The sequence below is a fragment of the Capra hircus genome, chromosome 17, assembly GCF_001704415.2.
Source record: "Capra hircus breed San Clemente chromosome 17, ASM170441v1, whole genome shotgun sequence".
Classification (NCBI taxonomy): domain Eukaryota; kingdom Metazoa; phylum Chordata; class Mammalia; order Artiodactyla; family Bovidae; genus Capra; species Capra hircus.
This window is the reverse complement of record NC_030824.1, coordinates 2723609-2737212: the sequence shown is the minus strand read 5'-3', so window position 1 is coordinate 2737212 and position 13604 is coordinate 2723609. Positions and strand designations below refer to the sequence as shown.

At 50.6% G+C, this 13604-nt stretch overlaps 1 protein-coding gene across 8 annotated transcripts in view; it reads left to right on the top strand.

Annotated features, from left to right (window-relative positions):
* The window catches only part of EMID1 (EMI domain containing 1), a 41014-nt gene that overhangs the window by 15059 nt on the left and 12351 nt on the right, over nt 1-13604 (top strand). For all 8 annotated transcript variants that reach the window (XR_001919355.1, XM_018061033.1, XM_018061034.1 and 5 more), the window contains exons 5-13: nt 465-526; nt 2115-2235; nt 2473-2523; nt 2603-2692; nt 3473-3619; nt 4728-4817; nt 4950-5002; nt 5500-5562; nt 5664-5708. Coding sequence is in view for 7 of the 8 variants with exons in the window: in XM_018061033.1 (XP_017916522.1) it covers nt 465-526; nt 2115-2235; nt 2473-2523; nt 2603-2692; nt 3473-3619; nt 4728-4817; nt 4950-5002; nt 5500-5562; nt 5664-5708 (722 nt within the window). In the remaining variant the exon portion in view is untranslated. The remainder of the gene's footprint in view (nt 1-464; nt 527-2114; nt 2236-2472; nt 2524-2602; nt 2693-3472; nt 3620-4727; nt 4818-4949; nt 5003-5499; nt 5563-5663; nt 5709-13604) is intronic.

Genomic DNA, 13604 nt, shown 5'->3' with positions numbered 1-13604 from the left:
GACGAGGGACACACGTGTAGCGTGCTCGGCTGCTGCGAACACTGTTGTGAATAACGTCAGGGTATTGCTGAGGAGGCCGGGGAGCTGGATGGTGATTCTGGAGGAAGGCTCAGAGGGTGGCATGGGAGTCCAGCCCCGTCTGGACTATGTGGGGTCCCCAAAGCCAGCACACCACAGCCAGCCCTGCCCGGGTGGGGAGCAGCAGGCATTTCCCTCCCCACCCCACCCCATTTTGGATGAGGAGTTGGGTCCCTGGTCCTGCCCTGGTAGAAACAGTCCCCTTGGAGGCTCAGGAGCCAAAGGAAACCCACAGGGCATGGTCCACCCTGGACAGGCTGTGACTCCGTAGCCCCGTCCCTGCCCTGAGCTGTCTTATGGATCGGGGTCATCAGGTATCTGTCTCCTCCCTCCATCCTGCCCCCAGGAACCTGGGAGCCCCAACCCAGCCTGCTTCCTCTCCGCAGGTTGTCTCAACTGCAGCAAAATGTTGGAGCTGACGGAGCGGCTGAAGGTGCTGGAGGCCAAGGTGGGTGAGCACCTTGCCTGCCAGGCAGGCACCACCCTCCCCCCAGTGCCTGCCCTGGGAATCCTGCTCAGACAGCCTGGCTGCTCTCCCTCTGGGAGGCCCATGAAGCTCACCCAGCCCTAGCCCCTCCCAGAGACTCCTAGACGCCCCTCAGAGCTTGTAAATGTCCCTCTCTCTTTTTTGCCAATGTAATTGCCCCAACACCTTCATCCTTTACCCCCTACCCTCACCACAGTGCTATCTTCCCAGTTCCGAAAAGCAACAACATGTACTGCATGTCTCAAGTTATCTCAAGATAAAAAGGAAAAAAAAAAAAAGATAAAAAGGTTTTAACAATTAAAAAGTAAGACATCCTAAATTTAGAAACACGAAAAACTCAGAACCACGATAAACCCACCAGAAAACCATCGGCCTCGGTTGCCTGTGCCCCCCAAAGAGAGCGACTGCCAACATCGAAGCATCTTTTCTTCCAGATTTTCTAAAGACACGTAGAGACTTTTAAACTTTGTCTGTGTATCCATCGCCTCCTCCTGGAATTTATCTTGAGATTAGATTCGGAGATGTTCACCTAAGTGTTAACTGTTCACCGGGAGATTTGCAAACCAAACGTCAGAAGGGGTGGCTGAGCAGACATGGCTCAGTGGAACGTTACGCAGCCGCTAACAGTGCCTACACTTTCTCACATGGAGAGATGCCCCTGATGCATTAATATCAAGTGGAAAGCCCACGTTTCTAAACAGCATGGGTCAGAACCCCTGTTACGAGGTATGAGCACCCTAGGAACCTCACCCTGCTCCCCAAGCTCCCTCCCAGGGAAAGCTGGCTTAACGGGCAGCACAGCTCAGTTCCAGGTTAGCCTCCCTCTGGGTAGGCGCACACGGCCCCGCACCTCCTGCTCAGCAGGCATCCTGGCCTTTCTTAACCCCCAGTTAGTGGCTCAGGGGACACTGTTGACCTTTCAGGCTCTCCCCCCGCACCGAGTCCAAAAGTGGGTTTTTGTTTGTTTCTGTTTTTTACTTTCTGGTCACACCAAGAAGCATGTAGGATCTTGGCTCCCCAGCCTGGGTTGGAACCCGCACCCCCTGCAGGGGGAGCACAGAGTCTTAACCACTGGACCCCCAGGGAAGTCCCCCAAAGTGGTTTTGTACACACCTTGGCATTTCTGCTTCATGTCAGACCCTCCCAAATTTCCCTTCAAATTTAGTAAAAATCCTTCCAACCTGTGGTGTTTTGAGAGACCAAGAGAAGTGTCATGTTATATATGCATGTAAATGTATATAAATATACATACTCACATGCAGGTAAGCACAGGAAAAACCCCACGGCCCAGCAAACCCAGGGACAGTCTCAGAATCCAACGTGGGTGGCTGTGATAGTGTGTGATGACTTTCCTACAATGAATGCGATGAACTGTGCAGCTGGAAAACCGCAGGCACTTCTGATGAAGTTCTGGGCCCCTGTGAGTCTGGTCTCCACTGGAGCCGGGGTTCTGCTGGCCGCCTGGCCTCCCGGCCCCGCCTCCACGGGGTGAGCTGGCCTGCCCCCGGTGAGACGCTGGTATCCACCCCATCGTCCTCTTCCTCCACAGGTGGAGGTGCTGACTGTCACCGAGCGGGCAGTGCCCCCGACCCCAGCTGCCCCTGAGGACCCCACCCTGCTCTGGGGTTCCCCAGCTGTCCAGGGCAGCCCCGGGGATGGAGGCCTCCGAGGTGAGTGGGTCAGTGGGGAACACGCTCCCGTGTGGGAATGAGCTGGGGGGAGCGAGATTCCAGCCCGCGCTGCCCCTGGCTCCCAGCTTGACCCTCACGCGGGCCTCAGTCTTCCCAGCTCGCCAGTGGGTCTCCAGGGGCCCCTGCACTGGCGTCCAGGAAGGCCTGGCAGCCGGTGGAGCTGGGGCAGAAACTCTGGGTAACACTGACCCCCGCCTAACCGTCCCCCCCAACCAGGGCTGCCTGGAACCAGAGAAAACCAGAGGCCCCCTCTGCTCCCTCGAGATGGTAGGTGCTGGTGTGGGCGGGGCCGGGGCGGGGCTGAGCAAGGCCGGAGCTGTCCAGCTGATGCGCTTTCTCCCCACAGATCGAGCGGGTGCTCGGGGGCTTCCTGGGCCTGCTGGCCCCAAGGGAGACCCTGGCAGCCGGGGCCCAATGGGGATGAGAGGCCCACCAGGTGAGTGCACACAGCGCTGCCCCTTCCAGCAGCGCCCCCTCACAGGAGGGCCTGGACTGGGGCCTGCTTCCCGACCCTGCTGTAGCAGAGGTGGCCTGGGCCCCTTCTGCCCACCCATCTCTGTATGTAAGAGGACTTATACCCACTCCAGGGGTGCCCCCCGCCTCACGCCTGGGTCCCCTGCAGCCTACTTTTGCATTCACTCGGCCCATCTCCCTGCTCTCCTACTCTGAGCTTGAAGCCCGTCGGTCATGTGGGGGTGGGTCGGACCAGACCCTGCCCTCCTGGGGCTCCCAGGCAAGGGAGGCCAGGGAGGGTGGGCCTGGGCTGAGGAGGAACAGCAGTGCCCCCCTCCACGTGACCAGGGTTCTTGTGGGGGCCATGGCTAGTAGGGGAGCCCCAGGGAAGGAAGCCCAGACCCTCATGGGTGGGGTGGGAGATGGGAAGGGCTTCCCAGTGGGAGCGACACCTTAGGTGAGGCCTAGGATGACCTGAAATGCACGCCAGGCAGCCCAAAGGGAGGACTGAGAAAGGGAGCAGTTCCTGCAAAAGCCTGGAAGAGAGAGGACATTCTGGAAATCAGCATCTGCTCAGCGCCTACTGTGAGCCAAGTGTCCACTGTTCTCATGGCAGCCAGGGAGTCAGAGACAGGAGCCTCCCTGCTTGTGGCCCCCGGCACCCTCAGTACCCACTGCCCCAGGAGGCCCCCTCCCGCCCTCTTGCAGCCATCCCGAGCCTCCCTGCTTCCAGCACACCCACCAAACCCTGGTTCCATTGCAGGTCTGCAGGGCCCCCCAGGGAGCCCTGGCCAGGCCGGAGCTGTGGGCATCCCTGGAGAGAGGGGACCTCCAGGGCCCCCAGGCCCTCCTGGCCCTCCTGGGCCCCCAGCCCCTGTTGGACCACCCTACGCCCGGATCTCCCAGCATGGTGAGTCGCTCAGGGTCACAGCAGGTCCATCTGGCAGTGGGGTGAGGCTGGTATGACCATCTGCTAGGCACCTTCTATATACCAGGCTTGACCTTGGGCCACTCCTCCAATGGGCACCATTGTCACTGAGGAGGAAGACCAAGGGCCAGAGTGGGGAGATCACATAGCCAGGGCCCGAGAGACTGGCTTTAGATCCTTGCAGCCTCCATAGCCTGTGCTGGGAACCACCGGCGTCAGGCCCTCCCACCAAGCCTCGGAGCTGGCCAGGATCCAGCCCGCAGAGCTCCGGGAAGCTCAAGGCCTGGCAGCAGGACGTGAGCCCTGAGCTCCCAAGGCCACAGCCCTGCCCCAGTGCTCAGAGAGGCCCGGCCCCCTCCGCCCAGCTGGGCCCTGCTGTGCCTCCTTCTCCTTCGAAGCCTGACCGGCATGCCTGCTCCTGGGGTCGGCGTTTAGAGTGCCAGGTTCAACCCCATCTGCGTCATACCCTTGCTGCGAGGCCGCTCATTTGTCCTCCCCCTCTGAGCCTCGGTTTCCTCATCTGTACCGTGAGGACAGTGATGGTGCTGGTGTCCCAGGGCTCTATGACACCCGCACACAGAAGGTGGGCACAAGGTGGGCGTCAAAGATGGTAGCTTGCTCGACTCTCCTGGAGGTCCAGGTGGCTGAGACTCTGCACCCCCAGAGTGCAGAGGCCCAGCTTCAATCCCTGGTCAGGGAACTAGATCCCACCACAGCTAAGAGTTCACACATGGCAACAAAGACCCAGTGCAGCCAAATTAAATTTTTTTTTAATGGTAGCTTTCATTATTGTTCCCATCAGACCTGCGACAGTCTAGGTTCAGCGAGGTAGAGTCTTGCTGGATGTCACCAGCTAGACTGTGGCTGAGTCAGAGCCCAGGTCTCCCTGCAGCCTGGTCTGGTGTAATCCACGCTTCCCCCCCAACCTGCCTTGGCACAGGTGCCCGGTGGCCCCAGCCACAACTACGGGCTGTCATACAGGGGACACAGCAGTCAAAGCTGGCTTGGCAGAAGAGACAGGTTGAAACTGTCTGCCTCATACTGCCCCATGCAGCTCCGCCCTGCTCTCTCATCATCCTTTCTTCCCCAGGGGACCCGTTTCTGTCCAACACCTTCACTGAGACGAGCAGCCACTGGCCCCAGGGACCGGCTGGGCCCCCAGGGCCCCCAGGCCCCATGGGTAAGTTGAGTCCAGGCCTGGGGTTAGGGGCAGGGTTGAGGGCCGGCAGGGCTGGCCGTGCGGAGGGAGCTGAGGGTGGAACTTCCTGGTGCTGTACTGTCTCGAACCTGAGGACTTGCTGTCTGATTCCAGGTCCTCCTGGACTTCCTGGTCCCATGGGGATTCCTGGGAGTCCTGGACACATGGTGAGCATTTCTCCAAGTTCTCCACTCATCTGTCTGTCCCATGACCCATGACCCAACCCACCCATTCACTCACCTATCCACCCACCCACTCAGCCATCCATCCATCCACCATCCATTTCTCCATCCTTCATTCATTCATTTGAGCATCTATGGAACACTTAATGTGCAAACTGCTTCCCATGAATCTTATTCAGTCCACATGGCAAGGAACAAGTGTTGTTATCGCCCAAGAACAAGAAAGGAGGTGGAGATTCTTGCCCTAGGGCTGTGGCCAGCACGTGGCAGCTTCCAGATCAAAGTGGGGACTGCCTGACTCCATCGTAGCTCTGAACACTGAGCTGTGTCAACTTCCCACTCTGGGCAGACCATTGGCTGTGTGGTGAAGAGCCCAGAGGCCCAGGCCAAGCTGGGCACCCTCCCCTGCCCCTCTGCACCCCAAGTTCCTGCCCACTCTGCCCTGCCCTGGCACAAGGCTGAGGCCCTGTCTTGTTGCTCAGGGACCCCCAGGCCCCACTGGACCCAAAGGAATCTCCGGCCACCCTGGAGAGAAGGGCGAGAGAGTGAGTATTGAGGCAGCCTGGGTGGAGGATTCTGGGCAGTCCTGGGAGCCCCGGATCAGACCCTCTGACAGCTCACTCCATTCCTCTCCTCCCTCCTGCAGGGACTGCGAGGGGAGCCCGGCCCCCAAGGCTCCATGGGGCAGCGGGTAAGTGACGCTGGTCACCCAGCAGCACCCCTCCAGGTGCCCACAGGCCCAGACCCCTGCCATGGCTCCATCCCCTGGGGCCGAGCCCCCGACCCTCCTGGGCTGGAGGGTCCAGGGTGAGCTCCACTCCATTCTTGCCCCCATCTCAGGGTCCCATCAGCCCCTTAGGATCAGGCTACCTCCATCTCCCTCGCTCTGGCCCTGTGCCTCTGGACCTCCTTCTCTGTCTTCCCTTTGTGTCTCCTTCTCTCTGACTCTCTATTTCTCTCTTTCTCTGTCTCTCCAACTCTGGTTGTGGATTTGTCTATTTCTCCCTTCAGTTTATCTTCCCTGGTGGCTCATATGGTAAAAAGTCTGCCTGCAGTGCAGAAGACCCGAGTTCGATCCCTGGGTTGGGAAGATCCCCTGGAGAAGGAAATGGCAGCCCACTCCAGTATTCTTGCCTGGAAAATTCCATGGACGAAGGAGCCTGGCAGGCTACCATCCACGGGGTCACATAGAGTCGGGCAGGACTGAGCAACTTCACTCTCTTTAATATGGTCAATTTATGCTTCATGTTTTGTTTTTGTTTTTAATTTATTTATTTGGCGGTGCCTGGACTTGGTTGCGGCACGTGGGATTTAGTCCCCTGCCTGGGATCGAACCCAGGCCCCCTGCATTGGGAGCGTGGAGTCTTAGCCACTGGACCACCAGGGAAGTCCTTGCTTCATGTATTTTGAAGCTTTGTTATTAGATGCATACACAGTCAAATTTTAATGTCTTCTTGGTCGTTTTATCTTTATGAAATGAATATCTTTCTCCCTGATAATACTTCTTGTCTTGAATTCTAGTTTGTTTAGTATTAAAATAGCCACTCAAGCTTTTTTTATGCCTGCTGTTTGCCTGGTATATGTTTTCCAATCCTTTTACTTTCAACCTATTTGTGTCCTATTTAAAGTACATCTTGTGAAAAAGACATATGCTTGGGTCTTACTTTTTGAAACAGTCTGACTATTGAGTTCGATACATTTAATGATATGTATCCCTACTGATATGCGGGAGACCTGGGTTCAGTCCCTGGGTAGGGAAGATCCCCTGGAGGAGGGCATGGCAGCCCACTCCAGTACTCTTGCCTGGAGAACCCCCATGGACAGAGGAGCCTGGTGGGCTAGAGTCCACGGGGTCACAAAGGGTCGGACACGACTGAGCGACTAAGCACACACCTCATCACTACTGATACAGTTTGGTTTAGTCAACCATCGTGCTGTCTGTGTTCTGCTTACTCCAGTCTCTCCCTGACTTCTTTTTTTCCCCTTCTTTTCCTGTCTTCTTTTGGATTGAGAATTGTTTACAATTCTGTGTCATCTCCACCAATGATATTTCTTATTATACCTCTTTGTGTTACTCTTCTGTGGTTGCTCTAAGGATAACAAGATGTATCCTTGACTTAGCACCATTTACTTGAATTATTATACCTTTTCGTGCATAAGTAAGAGCATTACAAATGTATAATTCACCCCCTGCCGTCCTTGTGCCGTTGCTGTCACGAATTTTACTTCTGTATTAGTTTTAGACCCTCAATTCACTGTCGTTATTGCTTTAAACAACTGGTTGACTTTTAAAGTTTAAAAAATGAAAAAAAAAATCTTTTACATCTAATGATGTGTTGGTCATCTCTGATGCTCTCCATACCTTCCTTTAGACTTGGATTTTCGTACAGTATTGTCTCTCTTCCGCCTAAAGGACATCCTTTAGCCTTTCTTGTAATGTGCGTCTGCTGCCAACAAATCCTCACTGCTTTTGTTTATCTAAAACTGTCTCTATTTAACCTAAACTTTTGAAAGTTATTTTCACTGGCTATAAAATGATAGGTTGGCAGTTTCCTCCCCCTTTAGCACTGTAAAGATATTGTTCCGTGGTCTTCTGGTTTACGTAGACAATTATAATTTCTCATGAGAAACTGGCTGTTGTTCTTACTGTTTTTCCCCAGTGCATAATATGTCTTTTTTTTTTTTTTCCTTTGGCATTTAAGATTTTTCTCTTTACCCTCAGTTTTCATCAGATTGATCGTGGTGTGGTTGGGTGTGATTTTTTTGTGTGTTTATTCTGCTTTGGGTTGGCTGAAATTCCTGGATCTGTAAGGTTTCTGGGCCTTGCTTTTGTTGGTTATTTTGTTTAGTGAACACAATTCTTGTTCACAGCATTTTTTGAGTTCACAGCGAAAGAGAGTAGAAAGTACAGAGAGCTCCCATATTCTCCCTGTCCCCACACGTCAGTTGATGCAGCTGATGAACCCAGGTTGGCATCTCACTATCACCCAAAGCCCACAGTTTACATTAGTGTTCATTCTTGGTGTGGTACAGCCTACAGATATCGTTAGACGTATCATGATGTGCACACACCATAGTCGTATCATATAGAATGTTTCACTCCCTTAAAATTTATCCCTCCCTCCCCTATAACACCTGGAAACCACGAATCTTTTACCCGTCTTGTATGTTTTTGCTTTTTCTAAAATGTTGTATAGCTGGAATCATGCAGTATGTAACCTTTTCAGATTGGCCTCTTTCACTTAGTAACACACATTACAGGTTCTAGCTTGTCTTTTCATGGATTGCTAGCTCTTTTTCATTCTTTTGATCTGAATAATATTACATCATATGTGCCGCAGTTCATTTATCCATTCACCTACGAAGGACATCTTGGTTGCTTCCAAGTTTTGGCAATAGTGAATAAAGCCGCTGTGACTGACCTCTTGAGAAATCTGTATTCAGGTCAGGAAGCAACAGTTAGAACTGGGCATGGAACAACAGACTGGTTCCAAATAAGAAAAGGGGTACGTCAAGGCTGTATATTGTCACCCTGCTTATTTAACTTATATGCAGAGTACATCATGAGAAACGCTGGACTGGAAGAAACACAAGCTGGAATCAAGATTGCTGGGAGAAATATCAATCACCTCAGATATGCAGATGACACCACCCTTATGGCAGAAAGTGAAGAGGAACTAAAAAGCCTCTTGATGAAAGTGAAAGAGGAGAGTGAAAAAGTTGGCTTAAAGCTCAACATTCAGAAAACGAAGATCATGGCATCTGGTCCCATCACTTATGGGAAATAGATGGGGAAACAGTGGAAACAGTGGCAGATCTTTATTTTTTTTGCACTCCAAAATCACTGCAGATGGTGACTGCAGCCATGAAATTAAAAGACGCTTACTCCTTGGAAGAAAAGTTATGACCAACCTAGATAGCATATTCAAAAGCAGAGACATTACTTTGCCGACTAAGGTCCGTCTAGTCAAGGCTATGGTTTTTCCTGTGGTCATGTATGGATGTGAGAGTTGGACTGTGAAGAAAGCTGAGCGCTGAAGAATTGATGCTTTTGAACTGTGGTGTTGGAGAAGACTCTTGAGAGTCCCTTGGACTGCAAGGAGATCCAACCAGTCCATTCTGAAGGAGACCAGTCCTGGGATTTCTTTGGAAGGAATGATGCTAAAGCTGAAACTCCAGTACTTTGGCCACCTCATGCGAAGAGTTGACTCATTGGAAAAGACTCTGATGCTGGGAGGGATTGGGGGCAGGAGGAGAAGGGGATGGACAACAGAGGATGAGATGGCTGGATGGCATCACGGACTCGATGGACGTGAGTCTGAGTGAACTCCGGGAGATGGTGATGGACAGGGAGGCCTGGCGTGCTGCGATTCCTGGGGTCGCAAAGAATCGGACACGACTGAGCGACTGAACTGACTGAACTGAAACATCTAGGTGCAGGTCTTTGTGTGGGTGTAAGTTTTCAGTTACTTTGGTTAAATATCAATGAATGCAACTGCTGGATCATATGGTAAAAGTAAGTTTAGTTTTCTGAGAAATGTTTTGTGTAAGAAACACTCCATGTGTGGGTGTTGAGAATACTTGAGATAGACTCCTAGTAAATTTCAATTCATTCTGGTTAGCATACCATATAGTAGATCCTTAGGTTAGAATGTAGTCATCTGGGAGCTCCCTGGCAGTCCAGCAATTAGGATTCAGCACTTACTGCCGTGTTCCAGGTTCGGTCTCTAGCTGAGGGAATAAGAGCCCTCAATCCCCATGGCTCAGCCAAAAAAAAAAAAAAAAAATTTAGTCATCTTATAACTGAAAGTTTGTATCCTTTTACCAACCTTTTTCCATTCCTTCCCTCCCTCAAACCCAGTCCCTGGCAACCACTGTTCACTGTGTGTCTGGCTTCACCTTTTTTGGTTGTTTTTCAGATTCCACATACAAGTGACACCATACGGTATTTGTCTTCCTCTGTCTGGCTTATTTTGCTTAGCATAATGCCCTCCACATTCATCCATGTTGTCACAAACAGCAGGATCCGCCCCCCCCCACCCTTTTAACGGATGAATAATCTTCCATTGTGTGTGTTAATACTGCACGTTGCATTTATCCATCCATCCATCAGTGGATGCAGGCTCTTTCCATATCCTGGCCATCATGAATAATACTGCAGTGAATGTCCCTCTTCAAGACAGTGGTTTCCCTTCCTTTGGGTGGACTCCCTATTGTTAATTTCTTGAGGAACCTCCATACTGTTTTCCATAATGGTTGAAGCGGTTTACATTTCCACTAGCAGTATTCAAAGGCTCCCCCTTTTCCGCATCCTCATCAGCATTCATTATCTCTCATCTTCTTGATAACAGATGTCCCAGCAGGTGCATTTCCTGATGACTAATGATGCTGAGCATCTTTTCACCCGTTGGCCATTTGTATGTCTTCTTTGCAAAACTGTCTATCCATGTCCTTTGCCCATTTTTAAATTGGCTTATTTGGGGTTTTGCTATTGAGTTGTATAAGTTCCTTATATGTTTCAGATATTAACTCCTTATTGGATATGTCATTTGCACGTATTTTCTCTGATTTCATAGGTTGTCTTTTCATCTTGTTGATGGTTTCCTTTGCTGTGCAAGAACTTTTTAAATTAGGTTGTCTTCTTCCTGTTGAATTGTTAAGAGTTCTTTGTATTTTTTGGATATACAAAGATGTACCTGATATGCCTTTATCTAGTACGCCTGTGTGTTCAGTCACTTCCGTCGTGTCCAACTCTTTGCAACCCCGTGGACTGTAGCCGACCAGGCTCCTCTGTCCTTGGGGATTCTCCAGTTAAGAATACTGGATTGGGTTGCCACGCCCTCCTCCAGAGGATCTTCCCTACCCAGGAATCAAACCAGCATCTCTTTTGTCTCCTGCATTGGCAGGCGGGTTCTTTACCACTAGCGCCACCTGGGAAGCCCTTATCAGGTATATCTTTTGCAAGTATTTTCTCCAAGTCTGTAACTTGTCTTCTAATTACCTTGACACTCACTTTTGTAGAATAGAAGTTTGTAATTTTAACAAAGTCCAGCTTATCAATGATTTCTTTCATAGATTGTGCTTCTGGCATTGCACTTAAAAAGCCATCATCAAACTCAAGGTCACTAGGTTTTCTCCTATGTTATCTTCTAGGAATTTTATAGTTTACAGTTTTGCATTTTACATTTAGGTCTGTGATACATTTTGAGTTGATTTTTGTGAAGACTGTGAGATCTGTGTCTAGATCCATGTGTTTGCATTTTTCAGCCAGTTTTTTAGAATTAGTTAATTAATTACACTGGTCCTAATTGCGGTCCACAGCTCTTCCACCTTCGTGGCAGCATGCAGGATCTTTAGTTGCAGCATGCAGACCCTGAGTCACAGCATGTGAGGTCTGGCTCCCTGAGCAGGGATTGAAGCTGGGCCCCTGCACTGGGAGTACAGAGTCGTAGCCACTGGACCACCAGGGACGTTCCTATCTTTGTTCCATTGCGTTGCCTTTGCTCCTTTGTCAAAGCTCAGTCGACAGTATTTATGTGGGTCCAGTTTCTGGCCCATCTTATGCTGTTCCATTGACCTATTTAACTGTTCGGTAGCCAATACCACACTGTCTTGCCTACTGTACTTTTATAGTTAAGTTTCCTTTTGAGCACTGTTTACAGTATCTCACAAATTTTGCTAAGTAGCATTTTTATTTTCATGTAGTTTAGAGTATGTTAAAATTTCTCTTGGGGTTTATTCTTTGGCCTGTGTGTCATCTAGAAATCTGTTTAATCCCCAAGTATTGGGGAGTTTCTGATCATCTTTTTCTTTTTTTGGCTGTGCCATGTGGCCTTCAGGGTCTTGTTTCCCCAGGGATGGAGCCCATGCCTCCTGTAGCCCCTAACCACCAGGCGCCAGGGGAGTCCCTCCGGTGATCTTTTGTCAGGGATTTCCAGTTTAACTCCAGCATGGTCTCCGAGCATACATTGTATGATGTGTGAAAGTGAAAGTCGGTTAGTTATGTCTCACTCTTTGCAACCCCGTGGACTATACAGTCCATGGAATTCTCCAGGCCAGAATACTGGAGTGGGTAGCCTTTCCCTTTTCCAGGGGGTTTTCCCAACCCAAGGACTGAGCCCAGGTCTCCTGCATTGTGGCTGGATTCTTTACCAGCTGAACCACCAGGGAAGCCTAAGAATACTGGAGTGGGTAGCCTATCTCTTCTCCAGCGGATCTTCCCAACCCAGGAATCGAACTGGGGTCTCCTGCATTATAGGTGGATTCTTTACCAACTGGGCTATCAGGGAAGCCTGATGTATGCTGTTTACTCTTTTTAATTTGTTGAGATACATTTTATGGACCAGAATGTGGTTTGCCTTGGTGAATGTTCCATGTGAGCTTGAGAAGAATGAAAAATATTCTAATTAATTGATTTTGCTTTTGGTTGCGCTCGGCCTTCGTGGTGGCGCGAGCTTTCTCTAGCTGCGCCGAGCGGGGCTGCTCTCCCCTGCAGTGCGTGGCTTCCGGCTGCAGTGGCGTCTCCCGCCGTGCAGCACAGGCTACAGGCACATGGGCGTCGGCAGCTGTGGCTCTTGGTCTCTAGGACATACTGGTTTCAACAGCTGTGCTACATGGACTTAGTTGCTCCACGGTATGTGGGATCTTCCCGGACAAGGGACTGAACCCGTCACCTGCATTGGCAGGCGGATTCTAATCCACAGTACCAAAATATTTGCAACATGAAAAATCTAACTAACATTAAATCTTAGGCCCATGTGTCCAACACAAAAAGCTTAAGGAACAGAACTGGTCAGCACCTTTGACTCTTCCCGGTGCTCCTCCCCTGTCACTCTCTCCTTCCCTTAAAGAGCCTTTAAGGGAGCGTGAAATCCTGGCCAGCAGACTGAGGAGCCTGTGACTGGAGGCAGCGTTCTTATGATTTTCTTCCTGTTCTGGGTAGGACTTCAGGGAAGGTGTGATCTGGGAGACTAAAGGCTGAAATTCTGTTGGATTTGTGTTTCTGGACCTTGGTCTCTGATACCAGCAAGAAGGGCCTTTGCTGGGGTAGGGGTATTTATTAAGAGGCCTGGGAAGAATGTGATTGTCCTGAGCTAACTGACCTTATAAAGAGGGCCTTCAGCTGAATTCTAGTGTTTCTCTTTGACTTTTAGAATTTCCATCTCTCTGCTTATATTAGCCATCTGTTCTTAAATGTTGTCTATTTTTCCCATGAAAGCCCTTGGTATTAATCATAGCAGTTTTCTTTCTGTGTATTTGTGTTTTTTTAAAAAAAGACTATCTGATAATTCTGACATACATAGCCTATCTGACTCCAGTTCTGATATTTATTCAGCCTCTTAAAACTGTGTTTTTTGCCTTGTAGTACGTCTTGTAATTTTTTTGTTGAAAGGTAGATGTGATGTGGGCTTCCCAGGTGGCTTAGAGCGTAAAGCGTCTGCCTGCAATGAAGGAGACCTGGGTTCGATCCCTGGGTCAGGAAGATCCCCTGGAGAAGGAAATGGCACCCCACTCCAGTATTCTTGCCTGGAGAATCCCATGGACGGAGGAGCCTGGTGGGCTACAGTCCACGGGGTCGCAAAGAGTC